The 15,194-nt window shown below is 32.4% G+C and overlaps 3 protein-coding genes across 3 annotated transcripts; 2 read left to right on the forward strand and 1 right to left on the reverse strand.

Moving 5' to 3' along the window:
* Positions 1 to 1,649: 1,649 nt before the first annotated feature.
* On the forward strand, positions 1,650 to 2,914 carry BNAA01G30390D (uncharacterized membrane protein YuiD). The gene is made up of 5 exons (XM_013791259.3): positions 1,650 to 1,992; positions 2,065 to 2,199; positions 2,304 to 2,341; positions 2,424 to 2,490; positions 2,587 to 2,914. Exons 1-5 carry the CDS (start codon positions 1,831 to 1,833, stop codon positions 2,824 to 2,826), a joined length of 642 nt encoding a protein of 213 aa, XP_013646713.1. The 5' UTR covers positions 1,650 to 1,830; the 3' UTR covers positions 2,827 to 2,914.
* A 2,279-nt stretch (positions 2,915 to 5,193) lies between these two features.
* LOC106351473 (CTP synthase) lies at positions 5,194 to 9,475 on the forward strand. Its single transcript, XM_048748616.1, has 22 exons — positions 5,194 to 5,319; positions 5,404 to 5,542; positions 5,916 to 5,995; positions 6,063 to 6,149; positions 6,228 to 6,278; positions 6,374 to 6,491; positions 6,574 to 6,630; positions 6,726 to 6,790; positions 6,886 to 6,969; positions 7,038 to 7,088; positions 7,196 to 7,258; positions 7,348 to 7,394; positions 7,478 to 7,547; positions 7,632 to 7,694; positions 7,805 to 7,894; positions 7,978 to 8,016; positions 8,107 to 8,334; positions 8,440 to 8,525; positions 8,604 to 8,652; positions 8,742 to 8,822; positions 8,914 to 9,007; positions 9,098 to 9,475. The coding sequence occupies exons 2-22, from the start codon at positions 5,425 to 5,427 to the stop codon at positions 9,253 to 9,255; spliced, it is 1,779 nt and encodes a 592-aa protein (XP_048604573.1). The 5' UTR covers positions 5,194 to 5,319; positions 5,404 to 5,424; the 3' UTR covers positions 9,256 to 9,475.
* A 3,394-nt stretch (positions 9,476 to 12,869) lies between these two features.
* LOC106381365 (fasciclin-like arabinogalactan protein 14) lies at positions 12,870 to 13,783 on the reverse strand. Its single transcript, XM_013821273.3, has one exon. The coding sequence runs from the start codon at positions 13,741 to 13,743 to the stop codon at positions 12,964 to 12,966; it is 780 nt and encodes a 259-aa protein (XP_013676727.2). The 5' UTR covers positions 13,744 to 13,783; the 3' UTR covers positions 12,870 to 12,963.
* Positions 13,784 to 15,194: the final 1,411 nt, after the last annotated feature.

Below are 15,194 nucleotides of genomic sequence, written 5' to 3' on the forward strand. Positions count from 1 at the left end.
ATTCTAAAATTCTCTCCAATCAATACAATATCTTATCAAGCACCGATTCATTTAAAAGTATTATATTTATTACGATATCTTTTATAAGTATTACTTTCATTTTAAAAAGTTACTTTAAGAAAAACCTATTTTAATTAAATATTATTAAATAATTATATATCAGAAAATAATATCTAAAACTTTAAATAACATGATGTCATTATTTTAGACATATATACTTAATATTAATGTGAGAATCAGTATTTTTATTACATCAAAATAACATGATTCTATTCGTATAAAATTTCTAAGAACTTTGTTATCATATATTGTAAAATTTTATTTTACCGCAAAATATACATATCATTATTTTGTAAATAATTTTAAAAAAATCAATTTACATTATATTTTCCACATATCAATTTTAGAACTTGTCATCTATATTGATCTTCCTTACTTAATTTGTTTTCATGTTGTTAAAACAGATGAAACTAATTAATTAACAGTTATTGTAATACGTAAAACACATGTATTTTCGGAAAAATAAAAAATTAAGTACGTAAAAGTACTAGATAACCAAGAATACAACACACAAGTTTTATTATTCTTCACTCATGTTTTATTCATGTATCTATCTTTTTTTTTCCTATCACGATGATAAGCATATCAATTTTATTATAATCAAAATATACATATCATTATTTTGTAAATAATTTTTTTTAAAAATCAATTTATTTTATATTTCCCATCTTTGACCATATTAATTTTAGAACTTATCATCTATATTGATCTTCCTTTCTTAATTTATTTTCATGTTATTAAAAAATATGAAACTAATTAATTAACAATTATTGTAATACGTAAAACACATGTATTTCAAAAATAAAAATAAAAATATATATAAGCAAGACAGTTAATTTTTTTAATTAATCTGTCTCTCTTGCCAATTTACGATTGGGCATTAACCACTTTGGCTATATAAATACTTTTTACAAATATAAAACCATAAATATATACCGGCTATAACTTAAAATGTTAGTTTTTATGTATAAAATGTGGTACTATATGTATAAATTATACGGTATAAAAATACAAAAAATTCCTCTCTATGTACTCTCCGATTTTTTCCGCTTTTTCAATAAATCACTAGGCGGGAGTGAACCGCACGCGTAGCGCCTAACGAGTTTCCAAACAAGGATCTAAACTAATACTCACACATATTAAGAAAACACATTAATCATGCATTGTGTTTTGAAATTATCAAATTTCAATGTTTTTTTATTGAATTTTGCAATTTCTATATAGAAAACATAAAAAATCTATCTTTTGAAACAATTTTTTTTTCTAAAATTTCTATCTCAATAAATAGAGGAGTATGATTTAAACCAATTTATACCAATTTAATCAATTTTATGCCAAAGATTAAAGAAGTTTCAACAACTTTTACTATACAAAATCTCAGAAATCCAGTCAGCCTTTGTTGATGGAAGATAGATTACGAATAATATTATGATTTAGAACAGTTTATACGGAGTTGAGTCGTATAAATAACACTTTTAAGAAAATCATTAACGATTTGCCTCCTAATAAGTAGTAGGTCCTATTGATTTTTAGAACATTGAACTCAGAGGAACATAAGAACGTTAAAAGAGTTTTACCATAATGTAAGGAAACATTTGTAACTGAGATCCACAAAGAGCTGTCCGAATGATTCTTTGAGTCAAAGATAAGACCCTTGTCGACACACAACTGAACCATTGGTTCCAAATTTCTCGCTGCCTCCATATCTTATCATCACCATCCATCCACACAAAAACGCTATCAAAGTTCCTTCCTTTCTTTCCCACAGAGATGCTGAAACAGAGCTTTGTCTCTCACAACGCCAATGCTCTCTGTTTCTCTATATCCAACCCAAAGTTCAGTCCTTTAATCCCACCAAAGAAGCCAAATCGTCTCGCGTCCTGCGCTCTCAGTGTCGGATTCCAAGATGTAACCGAAGTCATCCACAACAAGGTTTCTCTCTCTTCTTCTCCTTCCTTCCTTATCTTTGCAGCCATTGATAATGACTTTATGCTTTGCGTGAAGGTACTTATAGCTGCTGGGTTCTCCGGAGCGATTGGGCAGCTCTTAAAGCCCTTCACTTCTGTGGTTTTCTATAAGAAAAAACTTGACTTTAGAACCGCTTTACAAGCTGGAGGCTTCCCTTCAACACATTCCTCTGTAAGCAAGCAAGCTTCTTCTCTCTTTCTTTCTGTTATAATAGATTGTGTGTTGTGTTGTATACTTCTCTGACTCTTTTCTTTTGCTGATTCATGAGAGATTAGTCTGTTGTGGCTGCAGCAACTGCAATTGCTTTTGAAAGGTGAAAACTTTCTTCTCTAAAATGTTTTTTTTTAACTTTCTGCAATTTTCTGAATATGGTTTACATTGGTTTGGTTCTCCAGGGGATTTGATGACTCCATTTTTGGTTTGACTGTGGTTTACGCTGCTCTGATCATGTATGATGCTCAGGTAACTTGACCCTTTTGAGAAAGTTCAAATCTTTGCTTTCTCTGGTTAACGTTTTGCATTACAATAAAATGGTCATGAATTGTTATACCGTTGTAGGGTGTGAGGAGAGAAGTTGGAAAGCATGCGAGAGTGTTGAACAAACTAACGGCTAATGCTCGGAGAGATGAAGAGGAGATAAGTTTAAAGGGCAAGGAAGGTGAGACTTTGGAGTCAGATGAGATCAGTGAGGAAGTGAAACTTCCGTTGAAAGAGTCAATAGGACATACTGAAGTTGAAGTCATTGCAGGCGCTTTGTTTGGTTTCTTAGTTAGCTTTGGTGTTTATTCCTTTATGTAAAGCTCCAAACTTTAAAGAAAGGAGAGTTTGATACTGTGTAATTGCAAAAGTTAAAGAATCAGTGGAAGTGTCAAAACAGTTTTGTGGATAGCTATGTTGCTACTGCTGTTTTTGATTTTGGAGATAGATGCAGGTTCCATCACCCAGCAGATAGTTTAAATGCAATGACCAAATAAGCTTCTCAACAACCGAATGTAATGCTGAGTCTTGAAGGGTATCCCAGAAGTAAGGTAACTACACTGCTTGCTTGTATTGAATTTGTGAGCTAATTCAATATACCAAAAAACTGTTGCAGGGTGCGTTTTGTATTACATGAAGACAAGGACTTATACAAGTAGGGGACAACGTGTAAGTTTGACCATCCTCCTCCAGGTGAGGTGATGGCTAAAACCACTTCAGAAGCCGATGCTGGTGGAGGAACTGACAAGACTCAATGAGTAGCGAGCTTTGTGTAAAGATAAGGATGTTAAAGTGTGTTGCATCTTATTTTACTTGCTATGTTCTGCATCTGTTCCGTTTTATTGGTCAAGAAGTGCAGCTTATGTGTTTATAAAAAGGCAACAAGCTGTCTTTTACCATCACCATTTGTCTTAGGCTTCTGAATGATTCAAATACTTGATTAAATGTTATTGAAACTTGAAAGCAATCATCAAAGATAAGCTAGTGTTATTGAAAACTCCAAAATAACATTGAACAACACATGTAAACGAGATTGTATCCAAGTCCAAACCGTTCCTTGTATACAAAATGTAACACTAACAGTGTAATAGATAAGGTAGTTCTTGAAAACACACTTCTCACTCAGCAATAAACATGTTTGGTACTACTAACTGGTAATATCAAAAGTGGGTCCAGAGTTTTGTTCGGTAGTTTTTGGTTCTTAGGCTGAAGAAGAAGAAGACAAGTACATGGGACATGTTGACTCTTGTCTCTTATCTGATGAAACATGTGAATGCCTCTATTAATGGCAAAAAGACAAACAATCAAAGTAGCAACAATTAACTCTAATAGTTTGATACTCTCTCCGTTTTTTAATATCAGTCGTTTTAGAGAAATTTTTTTGTTCCAAATTATATGTCGTTTTCGGTTTTCTATGTAAAATTTATTAATAATTAATGTTGTATGACTAATGGTAATTTATATTTTCTATTGGTTGAACTGTGGTTAGATAAATAATTAATGATGTTTTTGTTTAGAAAATATAAGAAATTAATGATTTTCTTAATCTACGTGCATAGCTGTAAAACGACTTATATTAAAAAACGGAGGGAGTACCTTTCTCCCTCTCCTTGTTAAAAAAAGAGAAAAGCTTTTTGATTGGTTTTAAAATTGGGTGCACAGTTTCCCATACAGCTATCCAAAACCCTCTTTTGGGCCTATCTTGCCAAAAAAATTATGCACCTTTCCGCAAAATTAACACTCGGAGTGTCTCTTTTGTGCAGCAAAATCACAAACCCTAACACTTCTCTGAAACATACAAAAGCGTAACCAAAAAAAAAAAGGAAAATTTTCATTTAAATTAGAGAAAAAGACTAAGATAGCACCAAACCAAGTTTTTGTTCTCAAAGTAGCACTCAAGGTTCAAAGTCACAAAAATAGGTTTCATTAAAGAGGTAAATATACACTTATACCCCTTGGGTTAATTAATCCAAACTTTAGGGTTTAGAGTTAAGGGGGTGGGCTTTTGGAATTATGGTTTAAAAATTTCGAAAAAAAAAATTCAAAAAAAAATTATAAAAATTTCGAATCTGAAAAATATAATCTGAAACTATAAAAAAAAATTCTTTTTTATTTTATTTTATTTATATTTATTTTTGTTTGTTTATTTAATTTTAAACCAAGGGTATTAGGGATATTTTACCCTTTAATGAATGTCATTTTTGTGACTTTCTCCTTCTAGTGCTATTTTTGTGAAATAAACTTCAAAAGGTGCTATTATTGACAATTACCCTTTAAATTATCAACTTTTAAAATTGGTCGAAGAAAAACATAAATTATTTTTGGACTATTTAAAGCACCAATTTAATTTGAAGAATCACTTTAAACTTCAACTTAATTTGACTAAACCAAATTAAAAACAATTTTAACTTGGATAACAGATTGATTAGACGGAGTTAATCGCCGTCTCTAATCTTTCTCAAGTCCAAACAATCTTGTTTTTTAATTTTTTAAAAAGTTGTATCTAAAAAGAATCAAATTCGTGACCAAACTACAATCGTTGTAAACCCGAGACAATTTACAATTTTGTTAACTAGAATAAATACTAATAGATAACTTGACATATTGTTTTCTACCGGTAGGTTTAGATTGAAATCTACTGTTTCATTCCCTTCACTGAAAGGGTCAAAGCCACAGTATTAAAATTAAATAAAAAAAAAGATACGAACTTTATTTTTGGTTGGCTTTAAATAGGGAGGGAGGGGGGTCTCGCAGGTTATATAGTAAGCTTATTAGCCGCCGCCTTGCTAAAAACCCATTGCTTTCAGACACTAGGTAGTGTCTGAGTCATACATAACAGAAGAGATTGCTCGTCTTTGAGAAGGCTTATACCTTTGTTCTCTGTTTTTGATGGTTTAGGTTGAAGAACAAGCGAAGAAAATGAAGTACGTTTTGGTGACAGGAGGAGTAGTGAGTGGGCTTGGAAAGGGAGTCACTGCTAGTAGCATTGGACTTCTCCTTCAAGCCTGTGGTCTCCGTGTTACTTCCATTAAGATTGGTGAGTTTCATTTACATGTAACGACCAAGAAAGGCTACTTTTTTTTTATATATGTAAAAGACTTGTGCTGTGCTGCCTAATGGAGTTAAATTTGTAGAAAGTATTAAACTTTTCTGATGGGTTCTTTAGTTGAAGCTTACATGATCATTTTTATATGTAAATGACTTGTGTTGTGATGCCTAATGGAGTTAATTTGTAGAAAGGATTAAAATTTTCTGATGGGTTCTTTAGGTGAAGCTTACATGATCATTTTTTATATGTAATGACTTGTGTTGTGATGCCTAATGGAGTTAATTTGTAGAAAGTATTAAACTTTTTTGGACTGGTTCCTTGGTTTTGAAGCTTACATGATCATTTTACTTTCTTGGCGCAGATCCTTATCTTAATACTGATGCTGGAACAATGTCTCCGTTTGAGCATGGAGAAGTATTTGTATTGGATGATGGTGGAGAGGTGATTATATCCTTCATTGCTCCTTAACCGATGCATTATGTATCTAACTGGGGTATAACATTTTCAGGTGGACTTGGACCTTGGAAACTATGAGCGTTTCTTAGACAGTACATTGACCCGTGACAACAATTTAACAACCGGAAAGATATACCAGGTACTGTCTACTACTACTAACTCATTACTTATCTCATGTTAGAATCTGGTCTTACAGTTTTTGTCCTGGTTTTTGCAGTCGGTTATTGACAAGGAGAGAAAAGGAGACTACCTTGGAAGAACTGTACAGGTTCATAAGTTATCTACTTGTGTGTTTTTTTAAACTTCCACTGGTTATAATTTTGAGTGAGTGTTTGAGCAAAGCTTTTTCAATTTTTCTTTAAGGTGGTTCCGCATATTACTGACGCAATCCAAGAGTGGATTGAGCGTGTAGCTAATGTTCCCGTGGATGGAAAGGAAGGCCCTCCTGATGTCTGTGTCATCGAGTTAGGCGGGACTATAGGTAGGTACTGTTTGTTGGCTGATATTACCATTCATGACAGTTTCTTAGATGACTGGGTTTTGTTAACTTGTGTACTGTGCAGGTGATATTGAATCTATGCCCTTTATTGAGGCCCTTGGTCAATTCTCCTATAAAGTTGGTAAGCTTTGCTCTCTTAAGGTGCAGTAGTTGTTTTTTTTGAGGCTGTTGATTATCGGCTCCATCACTGTTTTGTCTGTATGTTGTTTCTTATAGGACCTGGTAATTTCTGCTTGGTTCATGTGAGTCTTGTGCCTGTCCTCAGTGTTGTTGGTGAACAGGTAATTTCCTATGTGGCTGTGATATCTTCCATGGAGATATATTATTGTATTTAATTTGTAACAGTTGAGAGAGGTGTTAAATATTTGTATTGCAGAAGACGAAGCCAACACAGCATAGTGTGAGAGAACTGAGGAGCCTTGGGTTGACACCAAATATCCTAGCATGTCGCAGCACCAAGGTAATGTTTTCATGTTCTGTAGTGTTAATGATTTAGCCATTGAGTTTTTGATTCTTGTTTTGTTACAGGCACTTGAAGAGAATGTCAAGACGAAACTCTCTCAGTTTTGCCATGTGCCGGTAATTTGTTGTTGATGTTTATTTAATTTCGTAGAAGCAGACAGAGAGGTTAGATCTCGTCTTAACAAGTGAACATTCTTCTCGTCTGCTTTTCTTTGTTTTCCTAGGAAGAAAACATTGTGACGCTCTATGACGTTCCAAACATCTGGCATGTTCCTCTGCTTTTAAGGGTAAGTAAAGTTGGCTTGAATAGTTTCTAACCTTACTTATGAAGCCAAAGAAGCCTTATTTTACTTTGTTGTCAACTTCTCTAAAATAGGATCAAAAGGCTCATGGAGCAATCTTAAAAGAGTTGAACCTCCTTGGGTTTGTCTCTGAACCATCTTTTCGCTTTTCTGTGATGATTTTTTCTCTACTAATAGAGATTTGATTCCTTCTGCAATCTGCAGCAAAGCTGTAGAGGCTGACGTGACCGAATGGACTGAAAGAACTAAAATTTATGATTCGCTGCAAGATCCTGTAAGTAAACTTCTTTAAAAAATATTTTTCTAATGCCAAGAGTGTCTATATAATGGAATCCATTGTTCATTCTCAATGGTACAGGTCAGAATTGCTATGGTTGGAAAATACACTGGCCTTACTGATTCTTACCTTTCCGTGTTGAAGGTAACTGTCAATTGTGTACTTAAATAAACCAAATATAAGCTATGCATTTCCTTATGAACTGACGCTGTTATTGAGGATTCTGTAAACTGAGCTTTTTCATTTTTCTGCAGGCACTTTTGCATGCTTCTGTGGCATGTCACAAGAAGCTCGTTGTAGAGTGGGTTGCAGCCAGTGACCTTGAAGAGATTACAGCACATGAAGTAAGTCTTTGTTTTCGTTTCTCTTAGTGTACTACATATGTATATAATAAACTCATGAGACTTTGTACGACTTACCATTGCAGACGCCAGATGTCCATAAAGCTGCATGGGATCTTTTGAAGGTAGGTTAATAATTCTTATGAAACCTGGCATGCTGAGATTAAGTAAATATGTTGGACTTAGCAATCATAATTTGTTCTTGTTTCTTTCAGGGTGCTGATGGGATTCTAGTACCAGGAGGTTTTGGTGATAGAGGAGTGCAAGGAAAGATACTTGCTACAAAGTACGCACGTGAAAACCAAGTCCCTTTCCTTGGGATATGCCTGGGGATGCAGCTGGCTGTTGTTGAATTTTCCCGCTCCATTCTTGGCTATAAGGATGCAAACAGCACAGAGTTTGAACCAGAAACTTCAAGCCCTTGCGTCATATTTATGCCTGAAGTACTAGTCTACTAGACCCATATAATCTTCTCATTTGGCTGATTACATGCTTTAAATTTCTCTAAATGTCTTCTCTAACCTTGTTTTCACTCTTTTTTGTAAAAGGGATCAACAACTCATATGGGAGGCACAATGCGCTTAGGTTCAAGGAGAACTCACTTTCAGGTTCCTGATTGCAAGTCTGCTAAGTTGTACGTACATAACACAACTCTTAGGACTCATTTCCAAAGCCAGAAAGTCTTTATAATTTGTTATTTCTCTATTTTTAGGTACGGTAATGCAAAGTATGTTGATGAGAGACACCGGCACAGATATGAGGTAATACAGCTTCTTGTTTGTTTGTTTCCATGAGCTCTCTCCTGACTCCTGTGTCGTTGAAAATGTGACATGTTTTCTTATAATGGCAGGTAAATCCAGATATGATACCAGAAATTGAGAATGCTGGACTCTCATTCGTTGGGAAGGATGGGACTGGGCGTCGTATGGAGGTAATATGTTCGTACAAACCATGCTTAATGTGTAGCTTCAGTGAGAGCTTAGAAGAACAGTGTATGAATAGCTTTCGTGTGTGAGGTGCAGATTGTGGAACTCCAAAATCATCCATACTTTGTAGGTGTTCAGTTCCATCCTGAGTTCAAGTCCAGACCAGGAAAACCTTCAGCATTGTTTCTTGGTAAGAACCCATGGTTATGTAGCATAATGGCAAGAACCTGTGTTGATTCTGTTTGTGGGATTTTATTAAGAAACGTTTTGTACAAAACAGGTCTTATAGCAGCAGCGTCTGGGTGTTTAGAAGCAGTTCTGCAAGCAAGTGGCAAGATGAACAAAGTTTTGATTAATGGAATGGCCAATGGAACAGCAATGGGGAAATTTTATATGAACGGCAATGTGTATAGCAACGGAAACGGGTTACATCACTGACTCAAGAAAGGAGCAAATTTTACTGCATTTTGAAAACTTTCTTTTTTGGTTTCCTTTAATCAAAGCCACTCTGCATGTATAGAGCCTGAGCTTGTTTCCTTTGTCTTGAAGACTTTGTTGTTGGTTTTTGGGGATAGATATGGATGTGAAGTGTGTGCTTCATGTTCTTGGAGATCCTTTTGCCTTTTCATAGCTAAAAGTAATAAACATTTCTAATCTAGTGTTGCCTTTTTTTTTTTTCTTCATTTGAAAGCAATGTTTAAAAAATCGTTAAATGGTGATTATATGTTTTATAAAGAATTATTGTTTAGGTGAACATTTAAACTGATTTTTTTAATGCCTATTGATTTTAAAAATTATATTCTAAAATAAATTGTTTTATTTACTTTTAGAACACTGTTTGGAAGTAATGCAACCAAACAATAATGCACCATTTAGTAAGAAAAACTTTACAGATTTTAGTTTTTCTTTATTGCTTCCAATTAAAATCTCTCACAATTTGTATATATCAAATACAAGCTTTTCCAAATAAAGATTTTCGAGTTTTAACTTTATTTCTTCTTTGGATTGTATTGCCTTATTCAATAGAACTTGTAAAGCTTGAAGTGCTCTTTTGTGTGTTTGAGTAAGCTTTGCTGCTAATCTCCATTTTTTTTCTGGCTTTCAGAAATCTAATGTGATTTATTTCATTCCTGCACTCTGTTATTCATCACACACCGTCATAAAGAACCAAAAGGATGAGATCAAAAATGCAAATGCCGAGTAAGGAGTACTAATCGCTGAAACTCCACTTGTTGTTGAGTTGTCTTTTTCAGAAGAAGGTGGTTTAGCAGTAGCAGCAGCAGCAGCAACAAAAGGCTTAGTAGTAGAGGAAGGTGGAGAAGGTGGCTCGTCATCAAACAATTAAAGCAAAATCATGATTCCTCCAAACTCATGATCCTGATAATCAAATTATCAGAATCCCTTTAACCCCAAACAACAACATCAAGCTGAGACGTATATACATTCTCTCCGATCAGTAACATACATGTTGATCGCCATAGCTAACTGCACTTGGTATACCTCCATCGAATTGAAATCGACACTCAAATATCTGCAAGCTTGGTACCAAAGCTAATGAAGAAGATACCACTGTGACGGTCATTAGATGGTTTTTGTTTCTAGTGTATTTTGTACATAAAACCAATTATCTAATAATTTTAAATAACTCTCGATAATTATTATGAGTGAAATCCTTGTTTTCCAATAAGGAGAAATTTTGAAGAGTTTGAATATATGATTAATTTAATAAGATTGGATTTGACATAATTTTTATAATACTAGATACTAAATACTAGAAATTTAAACAAAAACTAAAATTCTTCAAAATCATCGATACAATAAGGTCCCTTTAATTAACGAAAAAAAGTTCACAGTTTTAGGAGTGATATGTATCAATAAAAACTCCATAAAAAGTCAAAACTATTTTATTATATAAGAAAAAAACTCTCTCTTTAATACAATACAATAAACCTACTTTAACTAATAAAAAGTTTACAGTTTTAATAGTGACATGTGTCAAACCCCATAAAGAAATAATATTCTATTATTTTTTGTTCAACAGAAATAAAATTATATTTTATTATGTAAGAACTAGGATTAAACTCGTCCTATGGATGGATAAACAAATATACAAATAATTTAAATATATTAAAATGTTAATTTTTTAACTTAAAAATAAAATTAATTTTTACGTCAAATTTACCTATTTATTTTACAAATTATAAACTTAATTAACTATTAAAATCATAAAATATATATTTTCTAAAAAGTTTATTTTAATTTAGCTTATAACAATATGTCACATCGACTATTTTTAACAAAAACAACATATAACTAATAGTTCTATCCATTAATCTAAATCTAATGTTAAATTTTCTAAATTGCCCTTTAATTTTATAAACAGTCACACACAAAAAATAAAAATTTATTAGCGTAAACTAAGCTTGTCGTCATCTGTTTTTGTCGTGGAAACTCATCCTCTGTCGACTAAAAAATAACGTTTATTTTCTCCAAAAACAAATCATTTTCTGTTCTCGTATGTGTTTACGCCTTGAATTTTTTCGCGGAAAAATCTCAAATTTTACATAATCAGATTTCGAATTGTCAGTTGTGTCAAAAAATGTCTCTCTGAGTGATTTAGAGACTTAAGGATAAAAAAATACTGGTTCAGAGAAGTGTCGTGAGTTGGAAAAGAGTTTGGAAGCCATTCTCCTTCACCTTTCTTCTCGCTCTCAAGGTTGATCATGTTCTTTCTCAATCATGGTGGTAGTTTATTTATTACATTTTCGTAATTGCTGCTTTGACTTCTCTTTCTATAGCCAAAGTTGGGATAATTCTCTGAATCAGTTAATGTGTTTCTCTGATATTAAGTTTTGACTATATTTAGTTTGGGTACAAACTATAAAAATTGGATCCTTGTGTGTCTAGCGATGTCTAATGTAGAAGCTTTGTATCATCATTTGGCTCTATTTTTTATTTTTGTAGATTTATATTTACACCACTGTGACCGTTCTGTGTTGTGATTTCAACCCTTCTCATCTTCGCATTCTCTTTTTTCATATGTTCTTCATTTTTTCTTCTCTTTCCGTATGATTCTTCATCGGTGTGATTTTCTTATTTTTAGGTAAAAATTACACGTCAAAATTTGTCTATTTATTTTATAAACCATAAACTTAGCTAAACAAAATCTAATTATTTAACAAATTAAATTTCAAATCATAAAATATTTTTTTTTCTTAGGTTTGTTATAATTTAGCTTCTAACTATATCAGCTCCACTCTTTTTAGCAAAGAAACATCTAACTAATAGGTGTAGCCTTAATCTAAATCATTTTTATTCTTAATCTAAATTTTTGAAATTGTCCTTCATTTTTATACACAGTCACACACAAAAAGTAAAATGATATTATCGTAAACTAAGCTTTTCATTATCTGCTTTTATATAATACATAAAATAATTAGTAGAACACAATTTCTAGAAATCGATATAATGATTTCATATTCTTATATAAAACATTATATTCATATATAAAGAATTATAATAACTATTAATGTCTTATAATGTCATGACTTATAATTCATTTATAAAAAAATAAAGCATTTATAAAATTATCTATCATGGCTTAAACCATTCTAAATTAGCTTAAAACAATTTAAATCTGTTTAAATCAATCTAAATTGATATAAATCTCTTAATCAAGTAATGATGTTAGTCCAAATTCAGAAATTTGTCTAATTTCTTTATTTTTTTATATCTAATTTTAAGAGTTCATCAAAATAATTTTATAATTAAATTTTAAAACTAAAACATCTAATATAATTATAAAATTCTACTGAGCATCTATTTACCATCTACCATTTTTGAACATTGAGAAAAACCTTACATGTTTTATATTCTTTATTGTTTACATTTCAAATCATTCACATCTTCCAAATAAAGAAAATTTTGAGTTTTACAACTTTCTCCATCCTTATTGTATATCATAAGTCACTTTATTTGGTCTTTGGATTTTGTTGCCTTATTCCATAGAAATTATGAAGCTTGAAGTGTTCTTATGTGTGTTGGGTGTAAAAGCTTGAAAGCTTTGCTGCCCATCTCCACCTTTTTTTTTCTGGCTTTCAGAAAGCTGATCTGGTTTATTTCATTCTTGCACTCTGTTGTTATTCATTAGACCGTCATGAAGAACCAAAAGGATGAGATCACAAACGCAAACGCAAACGCCAAGTCAGGAGCATTAATCGCTGAAACTCCACTTGTTGTTGAGTTGGCTTTTGCAGCAGAAGGTGGCTTAGCAGTAGCGGCAGTAGCAGCAGCAACAAAAGGCTTAGTAGTAGAGGAAGGTGGGGATGGTGGCTCGTCAAATGTATAATCATCATCATTAGGAGGTTGTGGAGGAAGTGGTGTAGATGATGAACCATGATCAGAAGGACCTTCAGGATTCATTATAGGTATGTAACTACTAATATGAAGCACCGAGATGTTATATGGATGTGTGGCAACAGAGTCTATAAGCTTAGAGTCAAGGAGAGATCCACGAACCGCAGACCCAAACATGACGTCACCATTGTTCATAACGGTTGCGTTTATGAACCCTTGTTGGCCTTTGGCTTGACCGCTTGATTGGAAGAGAGTGGTGAGTATTACTGATTTTTTGTTGAGACTCTTGAGTTTCTTGATGTCGTAGTAGTCTAAAACGATGTGGAGGCTGAGGCTTTTCTTGTTGTCTTCGGTTGATTGGTCGGAGAATAAGGACATTGCGTCGTTGGAAAGGGCGAGGACGGTTATGGTTTGACGGGAGTTGATGGTGGAAGCGAGCCCGGTTTGGGAGAGGAGGTTGTTGAAAGTGGAGAACTCATTGTTCAGGTTTAAGATGCGTGTGATGTTGAATGCGTTGGCGTAGAGGAATGTAGAAGCAAAGAAGAAGAAGAAAGCAGAAGTAGAAGACATTGTGTGGATTTGGTTGATGAGGTTGATTGTTGTGGATATGGTGTGAGCTTCTTATAGAGTAGAGATCTGTAAGTTTGATTTGGTGTCTTGTTTAGACATGAAGAAGAGAGTGTCTTTCTCCACACTTTGAGGACACTTGTGTCGTGTCTTTTTTTTTTTTGGATTAAGAGCACTTGTCGGGAGTCTCAGGACCGATTATGGTGGTTACTTTTTTAAGTGTTTAGGCTATCAAGTGATGTTAAAGCAATGCTCTAAAGGTCAGTCTAGGTGATAACTGTTATATCCGAAACGATTTTTTTAAAATTCATAATTCAATTCAGTTTAAACCATTTTAAAACAATTAAACTTGGTCTAATTCGATCTAGATTTATCTATTTTGTTAATATCTAACTAGATTTTGACCCGCCCTTCGAAGGGCGAGTATATTTTTTGTTTTAATTTTATAAATTTTTTTTTATATTTGTGTATTCTTTGTTATTTTATTGGTGTATAATCAAAATTTATTTTATAAAGTAACAGCAATTTAAAAATTGATCCAACATACGTTTGGTTCTTTGTAATTATATTCTCTGTTTCTGTTTTTTTTTGTAATCATATTGTATGTTCTAGAATTTGACCCGTATTTATACTGTTGGTTTGTAATTTTTTTGTTTTTATGTTTCTATAAATATGTTTCTAGAAATTTAATTTATGTCTAACTGTTTATTCATTTTATTTAAGAAGCTTCTTAGTATTCTCTTTATATAATTGTATCTAATTTATTTAATCAATATTAGGGAGATTATCAATAAATGTTACATATTTATAGAAACATTAAAAAAAAATTACAAACCAATATTATATCCACAGATCAAAATCTAAAACATATAATATGATTACAAAGAAATGGGTACACATACATATAATTACAAAGAGCCGAACGTATGGTGGATCAACTTTTAAATTGTTACTATTTTATAAAATATATTTTGATTAAAATTTATACACAAATATGGTTACAAAGAATACACAAATATAATTTTTTTTAAATATCATTTTTGCCAACAAATTTTTAATTAATGGCCCAAATGATGAAAAAAGAAAGAAAATACATATGGTGCAAGACAAATAAAAGTAAACCAAAAAATATAAATTATAGTGGAGTACACTGTACACGTCAATTGTTGCAGTTATATTCAGAATAATTAGGACAGTTTCATTTCACAAGCTTACCTCATTATTATACGAAAAAAGTGATAACTGTCATTGGTAGATAAAATTAGAAAGTGTTAGTACTTTGCAGTTATATAAAAATTAGTTTTTTTAACTGGATCCTACTTTTATCAATTGGTCACACTGCTGTTTTAATAGAATAGATTTATCAATAATATTATATAATTAGACATAAAAAAGAGAGAGAATTACAAGTAACATTGTTACACATGTTGCAGAAATTTGTTCCTCTTTATATC

The sequence above is a fragment of the Brassica napus genome, chromosome A1, assembly GCF_020379485.1.
Source record: "Brassica napus cultivar Da-Ae chromosome A1, Da-Ae, whole genome shotgun sequence".
NCBI lineage: Eukaryota > Viridiplantae > Streptophyta > Magnoliopsida > Brassicales > Brassicaceae > Brassica > Brassica napus.

Bases quoted from the DNA above. Each gene is read 5' to 3' on its own strand.
- BNAA01G30390D (XM_013791259.3), top strand. From the start codon at position 1,831: ATGCTGAAACAGAGCTTTGTCTCTCACAACGCCAATGCTCTCTGTTTC. The intron at 1,993-2,064 runs GTTTCTCTCTCT...CTTTGCGTGAAG, and splicing joins CCGAAGTCATCCACAACAAG to GTACTTATAGCTGCTGGGTT. The intron at 2,491-2,586 runs GTAACTTGACCC...ATACCGTTGTAG, and splicing joins TGATCATGTATGATGCTCAG to GGTGTGAGGAGAGAAGTTGG.
- LOC106381365 (XM_013821273.3), bottom strand. From the start codon at position 13,743: ATGTCTTCTACTTCTGCTTTCTTCTTCTTCTTTGCTTCTACATTCCTC.
- LOC106351473 (XM_048748616.1), top strand. From the start codon at position 5,425: ATGAAGTACGTTTTGGTGACAGGAGGAGTAGTGAGTGGGCTTGGAAAG. The intron at 7,695-7,804 runs GTAACTGTCAAT...ATTTTTCTGCAG, and splicing joins CTTACCTTTCCGTGTTGAAG to GCACTTTTGCATGCTTCTGT. The intron at 8,335-8,439 runs GTACTAGTCTAC...TTTTTGTAAAAG, and splicing joins GCGTCATATTTATGCCTGAA to GGATCAACAACTCATATGGG.